The sequence below is a fragment of the Bombus vosnesenskii genome, unplaced genomic scaffold, assembly GCF_011952255.1.
Source record: "Bombus vosnesenskii isolate JDL3184/JDL3185 unplaced genomic scaffold, Bvos_JDL3184-5_v1.1 scf7180000013352, whole genome shotgun sequence".
Taxonomy (NCBI): domain Eukaryota; kingdom Metazoa; phylum Arthropoda; class Insecta; order Hymenoptera; family Apidae; genus Bombus; species Bombus vosnesenskii.
Window position 1 is genome coordinate 2,130,871 of NW_022882988.1, and position 20,338 is coordinate 2,151,208.

Sequence of the window (20,338 nt, forward strand, 5' to 3'; positions counted from 1 at the left end):
ATCAGTGTCTCGGGTAGAATGCTTCGGATCGACAAACAAAAGGCTCCGTTCTACTTGAAAATGATCAATTATTAACGGTACTCTAAGCGTTTCCTCCCATTATACTCGCTGATAATAACGCTGACATCCACAATGTTCGAGTAGCCCTAATTACGTGGATATTACACAGATCAGAAACTTGCAAACGCCTGTTCCAAGAATCTGCAATTCCCTTCGAAATCGAGTGGCATTCATTCGATCGAAGCGTTTACGAATTCCCCGCGAGTCTTTTCGTTGGAAGGTACAGGCGACGCGAGCGCGCCAGACCAGGCTTTTACACCGTAAATTTGTTCTACAAGGAAAATACGGTATATGCGTTGCCTGTGTCGCGGCCATCGACTCAGAATCCCCAGCTTCTCTTCTAACAGGTTTATTATCGATATTGTTGTATGTTAATTACCCAGCTCGATTAACCCTGTTAAACAGCTAATTTAATAAACGCGATAAACGTCGATTTCATCGCGACCTGCCGATTCCCAACATTACCCTCGCGCTATAGATATAACTTTCTATTCGATCGTGGCCGAGCTACGTATAATCACGCTCTGACAATTTCGCCGCCGTTTACGCTCCTGTTTACGATCCTCGGGCAACGCGATAAAGTCGCTGGTATCGCTTGTTCCTCCGGAATTCTATAAAACGTCACGACAGTCTGCCGACTGTAATAATTATTAGTTGAGATATATGGACGATATCAGCTGGTTGATCTGCTCAACCGGTGCCCCATCCATTCTTTCGCTCCTCGACGAAAACGGAGAAAAGGTAAGAAATAAAATCGCGTGTAACGCAGGTCGATGAACGTATTCTCGATCGATTTTACGCGATCATCGTGCGTTTCGATCCCTATGCACATCGACCAACGACGTTTATGTCCGACACCGTGTTTGCAAATACAAAGGCAGGTAATGCGGCCGTGCTGAGCGACTGAACACGTTACACTGCATTACAAATCGCGCGGAAACACGGCTGCGCTTGCACGCGCGTGTACACGCACGCATACGAACGCGATCGGTTGGCAACGCTGCGAATGCGTGCCCTCCGAACTGATTCTTCCTCTTACTCTCTCTCTCTCCCCCTCTCTCTCTCCCTCTCTCTTTGATTGCACGCTTTCCTTTACCTCCCATGCATCACCTGGCTTCTTTTCTAACTATATAAACCCGTACGCGACACCGCAGGATCGCATAAAGAACGATTCTCTCGGGACCACGTTTGTCCCCATCGCCCAGAGCTTCCGCGAACGTAACGACAAACGAGCGAAACAAGTATATCCCGATAATTGTTGTTCGCCAGCGCGCTGTTATTGCTGGTAACGGGGATCGTGATTTTTATGAACGTTCGAGGCCACGAACGGTTTCACGGACTCGAAAAACTACGAAACGCGCAATGAAAAGGAAAATAGACACGGTATTTACCGTTATTTAGGGTGGATTAGAGACGATGAGATAGGTAGAATACGATCAATAAGGAGATCAATCCATTAAGGAGTATCGTTGCGCTGACACAGCATCTCGTTTACCACTCGAAGGGAATTCATTGGCGAAAATGAGGATTAACTTTTCAAGAAGGAACTCGTGAGATCGTAGATGGTACAAGGTCTAACTGCAGATAAATCTTTCTTAACTTTCGTTACAAATTTCTTGAACAATCTGATATTGCACATCCATTTACACTGGTAGCTATTTTTCATTATAAAAGAGTGAAGTATAAAGGAAATTATTTTTAAAAAGGGATTAATACATCGTGGAAAAATGTATGCGTGAAGGGATTAATCGGAAACTGGTGACATTATCGAGTTGGCAACCCATGAAAATGGATGCCATACGCGCGAAATCACACGTCGGACGCCATCCCTCGCGGTAATAGTTTACACCCTGCGGATCTTTGTGACGTTAACGATACCGTGGATCGAGCGATCGCGATTTAATCGCGCGGTACGAGCAGGCGCGACCACGAAGACGACGAGCCGTGAAATTAGACGCGAAACAGAAACTGGAAGAAGTACGAGATGATTCCGCGAGATTGAATTAGATCTCCGCGAGTCGATAGCGGCTAAATTTGCGATAATGGTTCGCGGCACTTTATGGCCATCGAGCGTTTTTCCTCTCTCACCCTCGTACTTCTGTAGACCAATAGGAGAAGATCGACTCCAAACACGTACGAGAGGGCAGGCATCGTGGCTATACGGGGTGAATAAGCAATAAAATCAAGCGTAGAACGGTGCTCGTTTTCTGCATACTTTATGTCCCCTACGTCGGCTCGCTAGGCATTCGCTGGCATACTTCAAGTGTTCTAAAGGTATGTGCAAGTTTTAGATCGGATCCTGAACACGCTCTGCTGTAGGTACGAGCTAGCGAACGCGCGTGCGCGCGAAACCGTGACGCGCGCTTTTTGAAATTACTCGCGCGTCGTATCGTTCCGATTCGTGATCAACTTTTTGTTCCACGTTCCGACAAACTGGCCGATATCGAGCGTGACTTTCGTACGAAGGATATACTGTAACGAAGAAGTAGCTACGTTTTTCAATAATTTAGATAAATCATCCAAAAATCAACAGAGAATCGACCAAACTCCGATCAGTTTTTGAAACGTGTTATAAATTTATAGTCAGCTAATAATAAACTTTAACACTTTTGTACACGAAACTCGTATCCTTTTCTCTCCTCCGTTAAACACGATTTAAATATTCGAGCTGCCTCCTCATTACTGCAAGCTCTTAAATTACGAGTTTTGTTACGTTCGTAGGGAAAGTCACGATAGCTTGGAATATTTGAAGAGTAAACATGTATACTACGTGCTAACAATTAACATTCCCATGGAGCTAGTGTCGCGTTAATCACATTTCTTTGTTAACACACGATTCGTCATATCGTTCGACGTATCGTTAGAAAATTTGCTCGAGTTTTAAAAGGACACGAAAGCGTTTCTCTCCATTGAAATTAAAAGCGTCGACGTCAAGTAATTCTCATATTTCTAGTTTTTGTCGCGCAGCCATTGGATCGACTAGATATAAATTTGGTTATAGGGGAGGAATAAAAATGAACGAAACAGATTGGACAGGTTACGAGATCCAATATCAAAAGAAACGAACACACACTCGGTGGTGCATGGCGATTGAAATTTCTCATCGCACAAACTCGCGTCCAAACAAAGTAACTTGCACTGGGATCCGGTGTCGAGACAAGTGTCAGCTGGGAAAACGGGAACGCGTCAGAATCTGTTGCTGTGCTGCAAAAACCTGCCACTGGCAAAGCGACTCGCGTACCACCTAGTCGAAGCTAATAAGCAATAATTGATTTCGAATCGTCGTGCGATCGGTGAAAACGCGAAATCCAACGAGATTGACGCGACATACGGTTTTGACGTTTAACGATTCTAATTAATGTACATTGATTACTTGCGGATATTTATGTAGTTATGAGAAATTGTAAAAATGTAATGTAATGAATGTAAAAATGTACAAAATGTACACGGTACGTAGACAGGTAGAAAATATTCGAAACACTCGTTATAGTATTCCGTTAATAAAAGAAATTTTCCATCGACACGTTCGCTATCATTGCGATATTTATTGAAAATGACAACGTGAGTTCGTGCTCGCCACCCATATGCGAATGCGCTAGTTGCAATAAGATAGTTCTAGATACAATCGATAGAGTTCTTTTGTTTTTATCCCAAGTCCATGTAAGAAAGCGCAATAAAAGTTTTTCGGTTCAGAACGGTGTGATAGATTTATCGAAAGAATAAAATAATAGCTAATATGATCCTGCCTCTGAGTACAGAAATAACAACAATATTTAAATCTAAAAGCTAAAATTTATGTAACTCTCAAATACTCTCAATTAAATAAGTATAAATTCTTTTGATCAAATTTGTAGAATGTAAAATTGCAAAATACCTCGGGAGCACATGCGATTTTCGACTTTCAATTCAAATTAATCCCAGACATATTTACACATGTTAAGCTCTATTTCTTTTTGTATGTTCACAAAGATATGATTTTGTATAGATATCCAATATCAGTCAAGTAACCAACGATCGTCTGGTAAACGTCATTGTTTAAATTGTCAGATTATACGGAAATTGTGGCTTGAATCACCTAATTGCGCGCACCGTAGATAGTAACATTGCGAATTGTTTTTCTCGGCTCAACAGGTAAGAATCCTATCGTATGTAAACAAGAACAAATCGCCGATTATCGTCGATAAACTCACCAGTTTATTACAAACTATAAAACAGGGGATTATCGCTGTTTTTCAGAGTCCCCGGACTGCATCATGTGTATAGTTATGTGACTAAGGTTTATGCTCGGTCCCTCAAATCGTTTTACAAGAAGAAAAGTTTTTCGGGAAGACACGCCTAAAATTACGAAGGGCAAAGCCTTTCTTGACCCGCGTTAGAAATTTTCCCAAGCTAAGATACGTCTATAACACAAAAAAATAATTTCCTACATGCTAAGCAGTTGTGCCTACCACGAACAAACAGAGGTGACTAACTACATTGTTGATTACAATAACGACGGTTGTAAAATCACAACACAAGGGTCTAGGTTCAAAATCACAAGAATCGTTTCCAAATCGGAGAGTCGCCAAAACGATGCAACGATTTTTCCTTTTCGATTAAATATTCCCTCGTATCCTACATAATCTATCCACATGCGCAACTCACAATCAGTCGGATTGTCGGCGACGAAGATGCGGCGAGACTTGGAACGTTCTCGTCGTTTCTCCACTTCGTCGCTCGAATTCCACACGCGATACTCCTCTCCGATGGTCGATGCTTCGCGCCACAAAGCACCACACATACACTCAGAGAGAAGCACGCATGTCTTTCCTCTCGTCTTCCTTCTTTCGTTACTTGCCGCGTCGATACAATTCCCGATACTACTCGAGATGTTTATAGCGTAATTGTGATCGTCGTCTGAACCGAATCAACTAGAATCAATCGTTAGATTGCGAATGTTCGTGGAAATTTATGTAGATTTATAAATACGATCTAAGTAGAGATTCGCTTCGTTCGCTAAATATCGTAACGAGTACCATATACTTTGAATAATTCATATATCTTTGTGTATTCTGTTGCACTTTGTCGAGCTGCTATATTTTCTACAAATGCATGAACATCTGTAGTGTGTCTGTTAATTACTAATAAAATAACGTTCGTAAAACTTTACTTCGATACTGTCGTTTAATCGTTTAATCATCGATTCGGTTTTTGTCAAACGTCGATCAATCGTCAAAGATCGGTAAAGATCGGTAAAGATCGGAAAAAAGTATTTGGGAAGGTTTGCGTAAACAAAATGGAGGAAGAGATCGGTGAAAGAACATGGATTGCAGGGAAATGCGTATCTAGCGACCCCCACGCGACTCTCAGCAATAGCCGAGAGATAATTAAGTAGGACTCGTAGATGCTCCGCTAAAAATAGAGGCCGTCGTCGGAAGATGAAATCGTCCATGAATTAATCGGCAACGAACAGGCCCTCTCGTTTCACAGCGAGAAGCACGAAGACAAAGATGCGCACAGAGAAATATAATTATGTGGGGCACACATTTCGACAAAAAGATCGGCGTTCGTTTCCAAACGCGTTACCGTAGTAATATTGATGCGATCAACGAGCATCTAACCGTGTCAAGATCGATAAACAAGACGTCAATCTTCTGACTCATCCCCCATAATCGCGTCATTTTACCACCACGATGTGAATATACCTGCTCCTGCATACAATGACGTAGTCACGAATCTAAATCCCCCGACAGCCGGAAAATTCGCTGACACCCAGCACAGCGCCAAGCTAACCCCTATTTACAGCGAGCTGCTACGTTAAACGCGCCACTTTCCGTAACGTATAGAATATCTTATTGGGATAATAGGATATTATCGAGCCAATCTTTTTCGTGTTTTCCTTCGACCGTTGCTTCGTTTGGAAAATGTATATACGTATCGTCGTCGAAATGAAATACTTCTTTCATTTTGAGATCGAAATCGCGAGCAATAAGAGCAGTAAAACGCAAAATACAAAGTAGCGAACTAAGATTGTACTATATAAACTTACCGTGGCTTCTTCATGGCTTGTCGATCGGCCTAACTCGGCGTGTCACGTGTTTCGTGTGTACGTCATTGGGAGTCGTCTCGTGGTATTCACGAATCGCGTCCAGAGGCGACGAACGAAACTTGGGTGCGAAATCGACAAATCCGACGATCGAACGTAAAAATTCCCTAGATCGTTTTCGCGCGACTCACGCTACTCGGTGTAATACCCTCCCCCCTGTCTCTGTCGCACTCGTGTCTCTGCGCTGGCTCCTCGCACTACTTTTCTCTCGCTCCTTGTCACATTATTCGCCGTTTCGGTCTTCCTCGTAGCACACGAAGGGACGTGCTGTACGGTAGGGAACGCGAGAAGGAAAACTCTGGCAACGTCGCCTGGCTCACTCGCTCGCTCTTTTGCCTCTTCTTCTCTCTGTTACGTCGTCGTGCTGCCCGTCGATGTACACCCTGTGCCTCTCCACTCTTTTTCTCATTCTTCCACGCTCGTCCACCCGTCTGTCTATCTTCTTTCAACGTCCAACACCGAAAGATCGCACGTACACACGGAGTCGGGACGATACGGCGTGTACGGGACGTAACATACACCGGCAGAGCCACGCTTTCGACGTATGTGTCGAGCGCACCGCGCTCTGAAAGATTTGATACTCCCTTTTTTTCCCCGATTACAACATTCGCGTCACCGCGTCAAACCGCGTCTCGAGCACGACCGAGCTCACGGAATTCCGTGCTTTTTCAACCGATACACATTCGTGTCAGAAACCTCCACCGTAACGAACCGATGTATCACACTGTCACTCTATCTTTCTCCAACCAGAGGCCCGTGCGTGCAGTTTGTCTCACTCCATCGAGACAGAACACAGTGTCTCTCCTTCTCTCTCACTCCTCCAGTAATGTTTTGTTTTTCGAGCATACACGATATTTCCTCAACACACGAATTAACTCCGATGATGCGAGTTACGACAAGGACACACCAGCGATTTTCACACGCGCGACGATTCGCGCACCCTTAAATATTCCACCATGTTTCGATGTCACCTTTGGAGGTACTGTCGCTTGCTGGCGGTGGCGGAAGCCATATTGAGATCGCTGTTCGTGACACCGCCAGAGCGCCAATCGGTAGATGGACAAGGGGGACTGCGCGCACGCCGATTGGTCGAGTGCACCTGTTCCGTAGTCGCCATCTGCCGGCATTTCTCGACACCGAACCGTGCACCTTACTTATCGACGGATTGGATATCAGACGAATTTCACCGACGCATTTACTGTGATTAATTTTACGAATTTACATAGAGACACAGACTAACATGATAAACATATCGGTTCTTACGAATCAAACAAAGTGCATCAACTACTTAAAGTAGATATCGTAATTTCATTAGACATCTTGTTTTATCAAACAAGGTATTATTCGAGTAGTAGATGAACAATGATAAGGCATTAGGTGATTTTTGTAATTAATAATTGTTTTCAATATAGACGATAAAGAAACATTTTGACAAATATCGAACTTGATTTTCCTATGCATATACGTATCTTCAATCGTGTATATTAAACTTAATACATCGCGTGATTTTAGGATCGAAAGCTTCTATCGACACGTTTTGTTTGACTGCTAGCAATACGATTTAAATTCCCACTCGTACACGACCTTACCCAACGACACGAATCGAGCATAAATGCATTACACGCGTGATGATAAATATTAATCGTATTCACTTCGAACCGTTACTCGATTATGCAAATAATCGAATATACTTTGTATACTTTGTATCGTATCGTACGGTAACAGAGTCGCGACAGCCGATGCATGTTATTTTTCGTTTAAACCAATTAATCACGTTGAACGTTCTCAACAAACAAAATCAAACTATTATTTATTAAAGAACGCTAAATATTCGCGGTTCGTCATAAATTTCACAATTTGCATTGATATAACAGTTTAGCTTACGAGGCCTCGTGTCGTGCCATCGTTTATATAATCTATACGAGGCAGAATGAACTTTATCGTTGTTGGAAATGACACTTAATGATAAGATTACGTTCATTAATTTCTAGTAAATACGTGTGCAAAAAGCCGGTCTATCGACTAATAATGTACGTGCTACGTAACGTACGTTCTGTTCGGAGCAACGAAATTTTTATTTTCCTTGTTATACAGGAAACGCGTTAAAACCGTACAGAAGCAGAACACCAGGAAACATCGGCATTGCGGTTGAATCCTGTTTCACGACGAGAAGCGAACGTACATCGTATCGAGCGTCGTTTGAAAAATGATCATGCTTTCGATAGCAAGTGGATATTATGCAAATGAAGTGGAAAAACCGCAGCCAAATTTTAGCAAATTTAAGATATCTTCCCGGATATTCGTAACTCCGATGTACCTAACGACAAAGATATTTCACACTTTACACGCGCTATGTACGTGTTTATAAATATCCGGATAGTTTGGTCGATGTGTAGCAACAATGTATAAATTTCACTAAAATGTACGAATTAATAACAAAATAACAAAAGTAGATAAAATATACTACCTCCTTGTACGATTATCAGACTATAAATCTAAATTATCTATTAAACGAAACGACAATAATATATTTTACCGTTTAGTACATATATTGGTATTTAAGTATCATTGATAATATTAATATCGGAAATGTTTCTATTTAGAAGACCCTCCTCCTTAATCTGTCTTAAGATTAAGAGAATTTAAAAACTTAATCTATTACTGGGATTAGAATTATATTCTGCTATACGTAGTTAAGACGATTACAAGAGATGAGATCATTACAGTTCGATTTATCCATAATTCTGTACTTAAAACGTATCTCGTCAAAGACAAACGAGAGTCCGGATACTTTTGTGCGGTAGTGTACTATCTGCCGAATCGATAACTCGTAAGATTATTCGTACGTATAAAATTCCCGTTATCTGATATGTCTCTGCGTTTATTTTCGTGCTTTCGTTTGTGTACAAATATTCAAATCGTGTCGCGGAATCGCTTTGCAACGGTATCGAGGAAAACTACGTTCGAAGCCGCTTAGGAAGATTTCACGCGGCAATAGATCGTCTTTTCTCCCCTAGTTCTTATCTGAGAAATAAAAAAGGGAGAAACAGGGAGGATTATGCAAACGAAATGAACCAAGATCACAATATACGTTCCCATCAGGCGACAAATTACTCATTTAGAGGCCGATGGAATCAGGTTAATCGCGATATCTCGTTCGTCTTACGCGACACGAAACCAGGCTATAGAGAGGTGGTTCGATTTAAAAGATACAGGCGCTTGATTAAAGCGGAATTAAAAGCTACTTTTAAATTTCGTAGACGCGGAACGGTGGAGTTGCCAGGGAAACGCCGTGGCGCCAAGTCTTCGATTTTGTCGATTCGAAAGCAGACGCTTCGCCGAGTCGCATGGAACAACGAGTACAGCTTGAAATTCGTGTCAGCTCGTAGGCAAATCGCGTTTGAGGGACGCGCCATCCGACCAGCCATCAAATCGATCAAGTAGGATTTACGCCCTCGGTTGTCGTAAAACACGACGACCAACTTTCCCCATTTCCCCGGCCTATCGCGACACGAAGATCCGAGACACACATGCGCGAATGGGTATGCAACAAGTCTACGCTACTTTGTTACATCTTACGTGCTCTCTACTCTCGACTGCTCGAGAAACGTCGACGAAGAAAGGCTCTTTCGCGTAAAACCTTCGCCACGCGCAAACCTAAGTCAAACCAAATTTAGAATTACGCTCGTTACGTTTATCCAAGGACTGACGGTAGAATGGAAAAAATATCGTGAGCCAGGCGGGAAAAAAAAGGTACGCGCAACAAGTCTACGCTACTTAGTTCCGTCTTTACGCGAGGGAATCTAACGAGCCAAGATCGTTCGAACTTTGGTCATGGAACGTCGACAACACGGTTCTACGATAGAGAATAATTTCTGGAGGAAAGACGAAAAGGTGAAAACAGCTTGGTTTTCCTAATCGAACTCGGAATTACGTTTACTATGCTATGGTTGTTCCTGGAACAGGATCGAGAGACGTCAGAGATCATGTAGAAAAGGACATGCAACAAGTCCTCCCGTCAATGGCCTCTTTCGGACGTTCCTCCTCTTTCGATGTTGCCTACGTCACTGGTGACGCACGACTTCCGCTACGTCACGCGTACGCGCCGCCCATCACCGTGTACTATCTCTCCTTTCAGTCCCCGTGTTCACCTCGGCACACACGCCGACCAGATAAAAACGAAATTCCGATTTTCACCGCCCACGAAGAGAGATTCCTAGGCGTCGCTCCTTCTACTTCTTTCATCCTCGAGAGCCGAGCGACATTCTCGTGCAGTTGCTTCTTGCAACGATCGGCCGTTTACGCGGCGATACTTTTGTTTTGCTTTCGGTTCACCGAGCGACTCGAGCAGACCGTATTTTGACGAACGCGAAAGTTACCGATCGTCTTTTTATCGAGACACGTTCAAAACCGATAAACAAGAGCGGCGGCTCGTTCACCGGTCAGACATCGATCCATTGTTGGCCGGTATACGGCGTCGTTTCCGTTTAAAGGGCTACAGAAAAGAGGCGAGCCAGTGTAACTCGACCTCATTGAAGAAAGCTACCTGAATCGTTTTAAAAGACTGCCACGAACCAGCCTGGCCAGGTTTTTTTTCGGCAAAGAGGAAAATCGGTTTCGACAAGAACCCTTCCAGTATCTTGTTTAATCCGGCGATATCGATAACCTTTGATCGAATTACCTTGACTCTCGCGCGAAGAACACAAACGTTCGAGCCGGCTAACGATTATCTCTGTCGAACGAACGAGTAGATGGAGGCTGTTCGAGACATTGATCTATGTCGTTCCTGACAGGAGAGAAAGACAAACAGCGATCGAACAGAAGAATCGTTTGAACGTTTCACGATTAGTGCCGATCGTGATAAGAAGAAAGGGAGACAAAGAGAGGAAAAAGAAAGGGAGAAAGAGACGCGACAGGGACAAACAAGGAGCTGTTTCTAAACTTCGAACGGTGCCGCGGCTACGCTAGAAAAAAAGAAAGGGGAGCGCAAAGAAGAAAGGACAGCGAGGTGGAAACAGAGCTAGAAAGAAGGAGAGAAAGAGAACAAGGGGAAGGAGGAGGGATGGAGCGAGTCCCTCTCTATTGATTTCCTGCCGAGGGTGGGCCAACGAAGGGAGGATTAAGTATCGGCTCTCTCGTTGCTGCTTTTCCCTCTCTGTCTCTCGTTCTCCCCTTTCCCCTTTTTCGCTCCTTTGCCGGCTCTGCAGCAATTCGACCAGCACTTGCCCGAGACGGACAAAGAGGCACGAGAAGAAAGAGCAACGATCAAGCCGAAAGGAGGAAGAGGAAAGAAACGAAAGAACGAGACGGAAAAAGGAACAACTGTGCGTATTCCTCTTGGCTACGACTTCCACCTTCTCCCTCTCTCTCTCTCTCTCTCTCTCCCCCCCTCATTTTCCCTCCCACTCCTTCTTACACCCTCGTCCCTTCTCTCTTCGATGCCACCATGTCCATTCGTTTTTCTCTGTCCTTTCCACGTTGTACACGCGTGTACCGAATGTCGACGACTTTGTGGTGGTAAACACAGCCGCCGTAATGCAACATGGTACACGCTGGAGCGCGAACGCGGTGGGTTCCCGTAGCGCTGGCAGTGGCGACTATCCGATGGTGGAGAGTGCAGTCAGCGTGCTCGCAATAGAATGGTGAGAGTAAGGCAAACACACTGACAGTCATAACGATAGCGACTGCGGTAGGTACGTTGAGAGACAGCGACATCGAATACACATAGACATACACAGAGTACATACGCAGATAGATGGTGCGCCGAAGGATATAAGTATTGGTGTCACAAGTACAGCCCCCGCCTGACGCTGTCTACGTTCGATAGTAGCGGCAGCGAAAGTAGTAGTAGTAGTAGAGTAGTAGTAGTAGTAGTAGTAGTAGTAGTAATAGTAGTAGCAGTAGTAGTAATAGTAGTATTAGTAGTAGTAGTAATAGTAGTAGTAGTAGTAGTAGTAGTAGTAGTAGTGTAGCGAGTACCATAGTAGGAGTAGTAACACCAACGGGATAGGTGCTGGTGGTAGTAAACTTGCGTACAAGCGACGTGACGTCAGAACCCGAGCAGCGTAACCCATGAATCCGCACCTCGTCCACTCCCTCCCACTACTCTGGGCCACCCTAACCGCTAACCTCCCTCGTGCATCCAGATACTATCGATATTACTCCACTACGCGTAACGTAGACAAATTAATGGAGCAAGCTCGTCAAAGGGGCGGGCGCGTGGCGCCTGCTAAACCGTGATTTCTTCGGGATTTACAGGATCTGCCTCGCGACTATCTCTTCCGTATTTACACGTTCGGATCACACGCCAGCCACTCCGCAAAGATTATCCAGATCATTTCGGTCGATTAAATCAGTCGGTACATTACGTCACGGATATTAATTCTCGAATCCGCGTAATTTTATCCCTTTCTCCCTTTCCCTTCCCCTCTCCCTTCCATCCATCCTTTCACGATCGGTATCGGCGATCGGGTTTCGCGAAAGATCGTTAGATATATCTCGCGACAGCTTGCAATGAATTTCATAGGCGGCAAAGTGATTTAAACCATAATTCACCGTCGTCTACTTTCCGTTCTATCACCTACCGCCTTCCGCCAACCTAGATATCGCCGATATTAATGGACCGACCGTGGCAAACCAGTTGACGCTGAGTTACAAGGTATCAGAGATTACAGCGATTAGTTTGCACCGTGGTTACCTCGATATTCCTATCCGCTGCTATCGTCATTCCCGTGTACAGCGAATTAGTCGCTAACGCACAGGCGTCTCTAATAAAAATCTGGCGCTATCGAGTTTGTAATTTGACAGGGACGATCGTCCGGATCGTGAAGGTATCGAAATACCTTCGAATCTAGATGCATCGAACTGTATTTTTCCCAGCACCCGGTATATATCGTTGACGTAACTTACGCTACACGAAGAGTCAATTAACGGGAACTGTTTTATCGGATCAGCGTCGATCAAGTTCCGACCACAATGGCGAGGAACGCGAACAGATCGCGGCGTAAACGTTGGCACGTGGGATTACGATGACGTTTCAACGAATATTACATTTCATTTACAATTAATAGGGTGTATTTATTTGCGTGGCTGGCGCGCGCACACCCCACAGTCACGCGTGCCAACCAGACGTTATCGATTCAATAACACGCGGCCGAACAATGCCACAGGATCTAACGCGATTCCGTCGCTCCATTTAATACGATTTATCGACGATACCTCGAATTATTCAGCCAATACGCGACGAAGGACGAATTCTTTTAGTAAATTAAACGAACGATTAAAACACTCTACAATTCATCTGTGTTTAATGGGTATATTCTCACCTCGTTTAACGTAAAATTATTCCCTCCGACTCTTGAAATTAGTTTCACGGTTGAAATTGGAGCGAGAGTCGCCGTTATCATTGACCCGTGATCTCTGACTCGATCGAATACGAAAAATAAAATTGCTATAGGTAGCCTTCCGCTCAAAACTGTGAGATCGTCATAATGAAATTGGCGAGGCTTGCCCGTTTCCCGCGAGCCATGAAAATGGCACCAAATTTCAATTTACCTATATATATATATAACTCTTTAACATTTTGGTCCGATAAACGACTAAATATAGTGCGTCCAAAAAGTCATCGCACGTAACGCAGTTATAAATGTTAATTTCTCACAGAAAGTTCAAAATATTTTTGTTCGCATTTTTGTAATGCGATAGCAAAACTATAGGAAATCTTGAGAACACGCGGACAATTATTTTCTAGTACGTTCATTCTGAATTCTCTATCGTTTTATCGCACGTTCAAGAAATTAATACGAGGATTAGATTCGCTATTTCAATTCGTATATCTAACGTCTCTTATACTGGTCTGCCAATACGTTCAAGAAACAAGAGTACTCGGTAGAAATACGTAAGAATCCGCGATTTCTATAGAGCGTAGGGCGTTGCTCCGTAGTAGACGCGCAGCGAACTCAAACACGAATTCACCAAACGAGAAACTTTGCCTTGGCTACAATTCTACTAGTCCGATCTGGCAGTAGTTTCATCGCTACATCGCTTTGACATCGCGCGTTTTGATTCGCCGATAGATCGTGGACATTGGTTTATCGCCAGCGTCATAACCCTTTAGACGCGAAGGAAACCAATTAAAGCAACTACCATACATCGAGGGACGTAGGCCGGAACCGCGGCCATGAATTTACGAAGCATGTTGCACTTACGGTTTGCACGCTCGTTTCACGTCATCCGCATTCTCTGACGCTTCTATTTTTACCTTATTATTATTTTCTCTTTTCTCTCACGTTTCTCGTTTAGCAATGAACAATAGCGACAGCACGATGCGTCAAAGATGCAACAAGAATTTCGATAAGGGCAGCTAAGGAAACGAACGGCGAGTATCTACCGCAAGGGCTGAACTTTCGAACGATCTTATCGATTTCCAGTGGGAACACGGTCACGCACAGATGCGCAAAATGAATCAAGAAGAAAGGGACGAAACGATAATGCACCGTCGTCCACGATACTGCACCATTGATTTAGTAGTGGTTATCCGAGCTCCCCTAGCACACCGACAATGACTCATAGTTGCTCGTCTGTGTCGTTAAACACGATTCTTCGGCCGCGAATGCATCCACGCGAAGAGATGCTCTTAGAAATTTAAACGATAGCCATTCTGCGCGTCTACGCGCTGCTTTTATTCGCTGCCCCGTTATTCGAGCAACTGCGCGAACCAATCGGTCGACGCTCGAAAACATTCAACGTTGATTCTGATAAGAGCGCTATCTTTGACATCTGACGAGTTCGCTTTCATTCGAATCGTTCTCGATTTGAAAAAGAAAAAACCTATATAGCGCGTATGCTTTCCCTCGCGTAGCGTAGCCATTGAAGCAACGAAGGTAGCCGCAACGTTTAGACGTTAAATAAAGAAATTCCAAGAGAAAAAGGGAAAAGAAGAGATCGAGGATAGGCTGTTAAAAATCAAGTAACGAGAAGTTGCGACGTGATCGTGCACCGAGACATCGATACGTCGAAGATGACAGATAGAGAATGACGAGGACGAAGAGAAAAAAAGAAGCAATGTCTTTGTCGTGGGAAAAGACAGTGGGATGACCCCACGTATACGAGACATTCTGCCTTGCGACGAGTATGTGGGTCGAGAAATGCCGTACGCGCTAAATATATATCGGGCGCATACACGCACGCAACTTTTGCGTATCAAGGCGTCCAAGAAGTCAGAAGAAAGAGGGTCATCAGAGGCAACAAGAAAGGATCGTTTCTTTCTTTCTTTCGAGCACGCGATGAGAAGAGAAAAAACAAGATCGTGCTCTATGTCAGATTTTTTCCTCTTTCTTGGCGTTCGCGCGAAAGAGAAAGGAGTCGAAGGAGGAGACGACCGAACGCTGGGTAAAGCGACTCTGCCGCGGAGAAATCGATTCGTCAATCTGTCATGGCCGGGACCTTTGCATCCGGTGCCGGTATGCATGTTATTTACGTGCCTTCCGAAAATCTCGTTCCAGTCATTTTCCAGCCACCACGTGCACCGCTTCCACGAAGCAATCGAGGAGTTCGAAACGAAACGCTCGTTCGAACGAAAACGTACCGAACGAAATGTATTCGCCCTCCAACCATGGTTACGAGCTTTTAATAATAAGAGCATCGCACGAGCTTCTTTACGGTTTCTCTTTCTCTGCTTTTCTCTTTCGCGTTGCACTCTGTCTAGCACGGTGGTCCTTTTCGAGATAGATAGCGCGATTATGTAGTGCGTGCGGCGTCAACGTTTAATTATACAACCCCCGACAGTTAATTAGCAAGTTAATGGAGGAAAAGAGGAGAAAGAGAAGAAAGAGAAGCGTGGAATAGGACGAGAAGGTCATAATCAAGCAGAACGAGCAAAGAAAACAGTATAGAAGCGAGCAGCGATCGTTGGCTCTGAACCTAAATGAGGGAGCCAAGGTTGAGCGCGAAACGATGCCTCGAACGACCGACCGAACGAAACGAAAACTCGCGCAGCTACTTTTAACGTTCGACGGTCCTTTCTCGTTTGTTTACCCGAGAATTTACCGACAGCTGGTAACTGACCTCGTGCAAAACACGAATCACGTTGTTCCGCACGAGGAAACCACGCAAAATTGATACTGATGATGCAATCTCGAGCAAACAGCGGACTACAACAGCGAGACGTGGAAACTCTGTAGGAAAAAAATTTACGTTCTATCCGACTGGAAACATCGGCTTCGATTTTTACTACTTTTCTTTCTTTTCGTCGCATCTGCATTGGAAATTGAAACGATAAATTAAGCGAACGACGATAGACAGGAACGTTCGTGCCACGGATCGTTTGGCGAACGCAGGCTCGGTTCTCGGGAAAATGGACGGCTATAAGCAGATTCGAAAAAGAAGAGTTAAGAGAGACGAAATACAAGTAGCTCTCCTCTGCGATAGCCTGCAACGAGGGTGAAGGTTTACGGCGGAATTATAAACAGCCGAAGGTCGGTATTACTGGGAAAACAAATTATAGTGCTTTCACGCGCGAAAACGCACACTTGCAAAATCCTTGTTCAAATATAAATTGGTGCTTTTTTTTTATCGAATCTCTGATATCGAATTCTATCGATCGCAAAAGTCTGGCAAATACGAACAGAAATCTCAATTAGACGGACGATGAATATATTCTGCGAGATCTACTATTAGCCAAATACTTTGTCAAATACTCGAATACCAAGTTTAGGACAAATATCGTTTCTGATTCGAAAAAGAAACCGGAGTTATTAAGAAACCGGATTAATTGATAAGGTTTCATCCATTCAATTCGTTTTATCCAGTAAATATAACATGGTATCGTAATCGTTTTGTTCTTGTTTTTTATCAAACGTTTTCAACGATAAAATTGTTACAGTTACGAGGCTTGGAAACTTACAAGAAATACTTCAATAAAAACATTTACGATACAGCAGTCATCGAAATCGAAAACAACAAAACATTCCCTTCCCTCCCAATTGCAATTTGAAATATTCTCAACAAACAGTGCTGGTATACTACTCGGGATAGAAGAATGGTATCAAAGGTCAAACACGAGTTCGACACGATCAGACGTAGCAAGGTAGCGTTATTTGAATCACCTGTGTTTCAACATCTTAAAATTCAATCTTGAACTGTGCACAGAGCATTGTATGTTATGTAACATCGTTAATTTTTATATAACTTGTATACTTTAGGGAGAAAAGATATGAAAATCGGGCAAACGATTCGAATAACTTTACGATTACTTCAGTCAACGAGAAGGTATTGCACGTATAAGAACAAATAATATCTACATACGCTATACACACGTACTTACGATAATTACAATTGAGAATATTAACATTAACTAATAACAAACAAACTTCTTACCGTTTTGATAAGCAAAAGTTACATGCTTTTAGAAAATTATAGCCGTCAAGCTGTCAGTGTATAGCATATACAGGGTGGTTGGTAACTGGTGGTGCAAGCGGAAAGGGGGTGATTCTACGCGAAAAAAGAAGTCGAAAATATAGAATAAAAAAAATTTTTTTTTTAATTTTTCCATCGAGACAACGATCTACGGTGAAATCCGTTATAACGAGACGTGATAAAGTGCACGCGTACCGAGCCAAAATTCAAAGTCGATTTTCACGAAAACAAAGCCTCAAACGAAAAATTTGTATTCTATATTTTCGACTTCTTTTTTCGCGTAGAATCACCCCCTTTCCGCTTGTACCACCAGTTACCAACCACCCTGTATATTACTGTCTATCACAATTAACGATGATGAGTTAGTTTATCTTCTAGCGTAAATTACTTAAAAATTGTTCATAAACAACGGCATATTACTCAACTCAAATGAAATATTCTTTTGAAAAACGAATAACCTTATTTTATCTCGTGGGACATCGTTGGTCGAATCGACGGTATGTTTGATCGTGGAGTCCAGGTGAATCGAAACAATCGTCGGATAGTTTAACGCAGAGGAGTTGGTTGAGCGGTTGGTTCATTGGCCAGACCACTTGTCGCCTTGAAGGCAGTCTCGCCTGGTGTTACATTCGTATTCCGCTCGTAACGCGACTTGCCCCGAATGCTGATAATTTAATAACACGGCCGTAATTTACGATAAACCGATTTTCTCTTAATTGCTTTATCATTCGCGTTACTGCGTCACCGTCTGCGATCGCTCGCTCGGTCTTTTGGAGCGGAGAGAGACTCTCAGCCGACCCAAAGTAGGAAACCTCGGAAAGGAGAGAGAGAAGAACATCCGCGAGGAGTTTTAGAGCGCAGAGACTGCTTCGAAACGTACACGTTAGAGCGTACTTGCACGCGCAAAACCGCCTTACCCGTTACCTGACGGAAACTTTCACTCGCCTAAGCAACGTAAACAAAGCACGCTCGCAAATGACCGCGCAGATTAGATACCTGCAATTGCTTCGTCCGAATAGTCTTCGTTCCATTACTTCAATCTGTCGACTGGTCGCTAAAATTATCAAAAGTCTGATAGTTTAATACCGAGGAAAGCGCGTACGAGGAATCGAGATTAGATTTGTAATCGAAAACCGAATCGCGAAAGAGGAACAGAATATTATTAAATACGTGTTGCGTATTATCGACTAAAGAGCAACCGGTCAGGTCAAACCGATCGGTCGATATCGCGTACCTCGAATGACTTAACGTTTAAGGTGGAGGAGATGGAATAACTCGAGTGTTAGATTTAGACGGAACTTTATCTGTCTGTAGTCTTCGTTGCCTGTAGTTGAACTAAGTTGGGACTCTGTCGTCTTGTGTATGTAGTCTTCGTTGCCTGTAGTTGAACTAAGTTGGGACTCTGTCGTCTTGTGTATGTAGTCTTCGTTGCTTGTAGTTGAACGAAGTTGGGACTTTGTCGTCCTGTGTGTACTGTCCGATGCCCGAATTCCGTGCCTTTCCGGCTGGTCCTTGCCTGGATTTTTCCTGGCCTCGAGTCATTACGTTTACTGCCCTGGGAGGACCGGTAATTCGGAATTACCTAACGAAGGAAGCGGGCCTGTCCGAACAATAATTCGGACAACAAAAAACAACTAAAATTCCGAAAAATACGTAAAGTACGACGTAGGCTTAAGTAATATTTAATGAAAATTGGATACTTATAGGATTAACGTTTCCATGTCACGACAGACGGGAGACGCGGAAAGAAAGAAACAATAAACTTGCAGCGAAAAGTCTCTTCAATGGTATGGTATACCATAAAGCGTTCTATACTCGGAGTTAAAGGGATTTTGCGTTACTTCCGGACAAAGAAGTTCTCGACCCGGAGAGGGACGGTAAAAGTCGTAACGGGTACGAAACGACTATGGTAGCCCATTACAGGCTTCAAATATTTTCGTGCAGGCGACGCGTCTGAAATAGCCCAACGACCAGGAATTTATTGGGCATTCTCGTTCCAAGGTAAGAACAGCCTACCGATGATCCTGTAGATCGAGCGGAACGGACAACGTCGACGGTATTCGCACTTCAGCTGGTTGCAGTGCGAGACTCGCAGAAACGACGAAACGGACCGAGGGGACCAAAGGCAAAGGGAGAAGGCGTGAAACGGAAAGGGTGCGAGGAGAATCGAGACGGAGAGAATAAAGAGAAGGGTGGAAGCATCCTGAGAACTTGGATCGATGCCGTGTTATCAAATCACGTCCTTCGCTTTCCGTCTCCTTTGCTCGCCACCCTTCTTTCTCTCGTTCTCGATTGTTTCATCTCCTACTCATCCTTCCCCCTCTTGTTCGTCCCCTCGTTCGCCCTCGCCTCGGCCTTTCCCAACCGAACGTCTACACGAAGCTGATTTATGCTACCACGTTTTTGTATTTCCTCGTCCCTGTTGTAAACTTCTCGAAATAAGCGTCTTCGGCAAACTCGTTGAAAGAACCCGAAATAGAGTGGAATATGTCGCGAGTTAACAGTCGTATTTTCTTTGACAAGGAACCCGTCCTGTATGCAAACGAAATTCGGCCAGGGTCCCCCAAAGGTAGGTACCGCTCGACAGATGTAAATGAGGGTAATGCCGCGCCTCTTTGCGACCAAGGTGTAATAACTACAACGCGTTTAGACGGTCGGTGAACGGACAGGAAATGAAAATATTCACGAGTCGTGAGACGGTCGAGTCTAGTTTGTTATATCGATCCGTGAGCAAGTAGCATGAGAGGATTGTTAAAAACGAGTCGATGAAAATCGTCG

General features: G+C 43.9%; 1 protein-coding gene across 5 annotated transcripts in view; it reads right to left on the bottom strand.

Annotated features, from left to right (window-relative positions):
- Positions 1-20,338, bottom strand: part of LOC117236985 (AF4/FMR2 family member 4) — a 166,754-nt gene that overhangs the window by 132,558 nt on the left and 13,858 nt on the right. Inside the window, exon 1 of one of the 5 annotated variants that reach the window (XM_033500481.1) lies at positions 6,089-7,165. The exons of the other annotated variants lie outside the window; for them this stretch is intronic. Coding sequence (XP_033356372.1) covers positions 6,089-6,102 — 14 coding nt within the window. The 5' untranslated portion in view covers positions 6,103-7,165. Of the gene's footprint in view, positions 1-6,088; positions 7,166-20,338 lie in introns of those variants that run through there. 5 annotated transcript variants of the gene reach the window in all.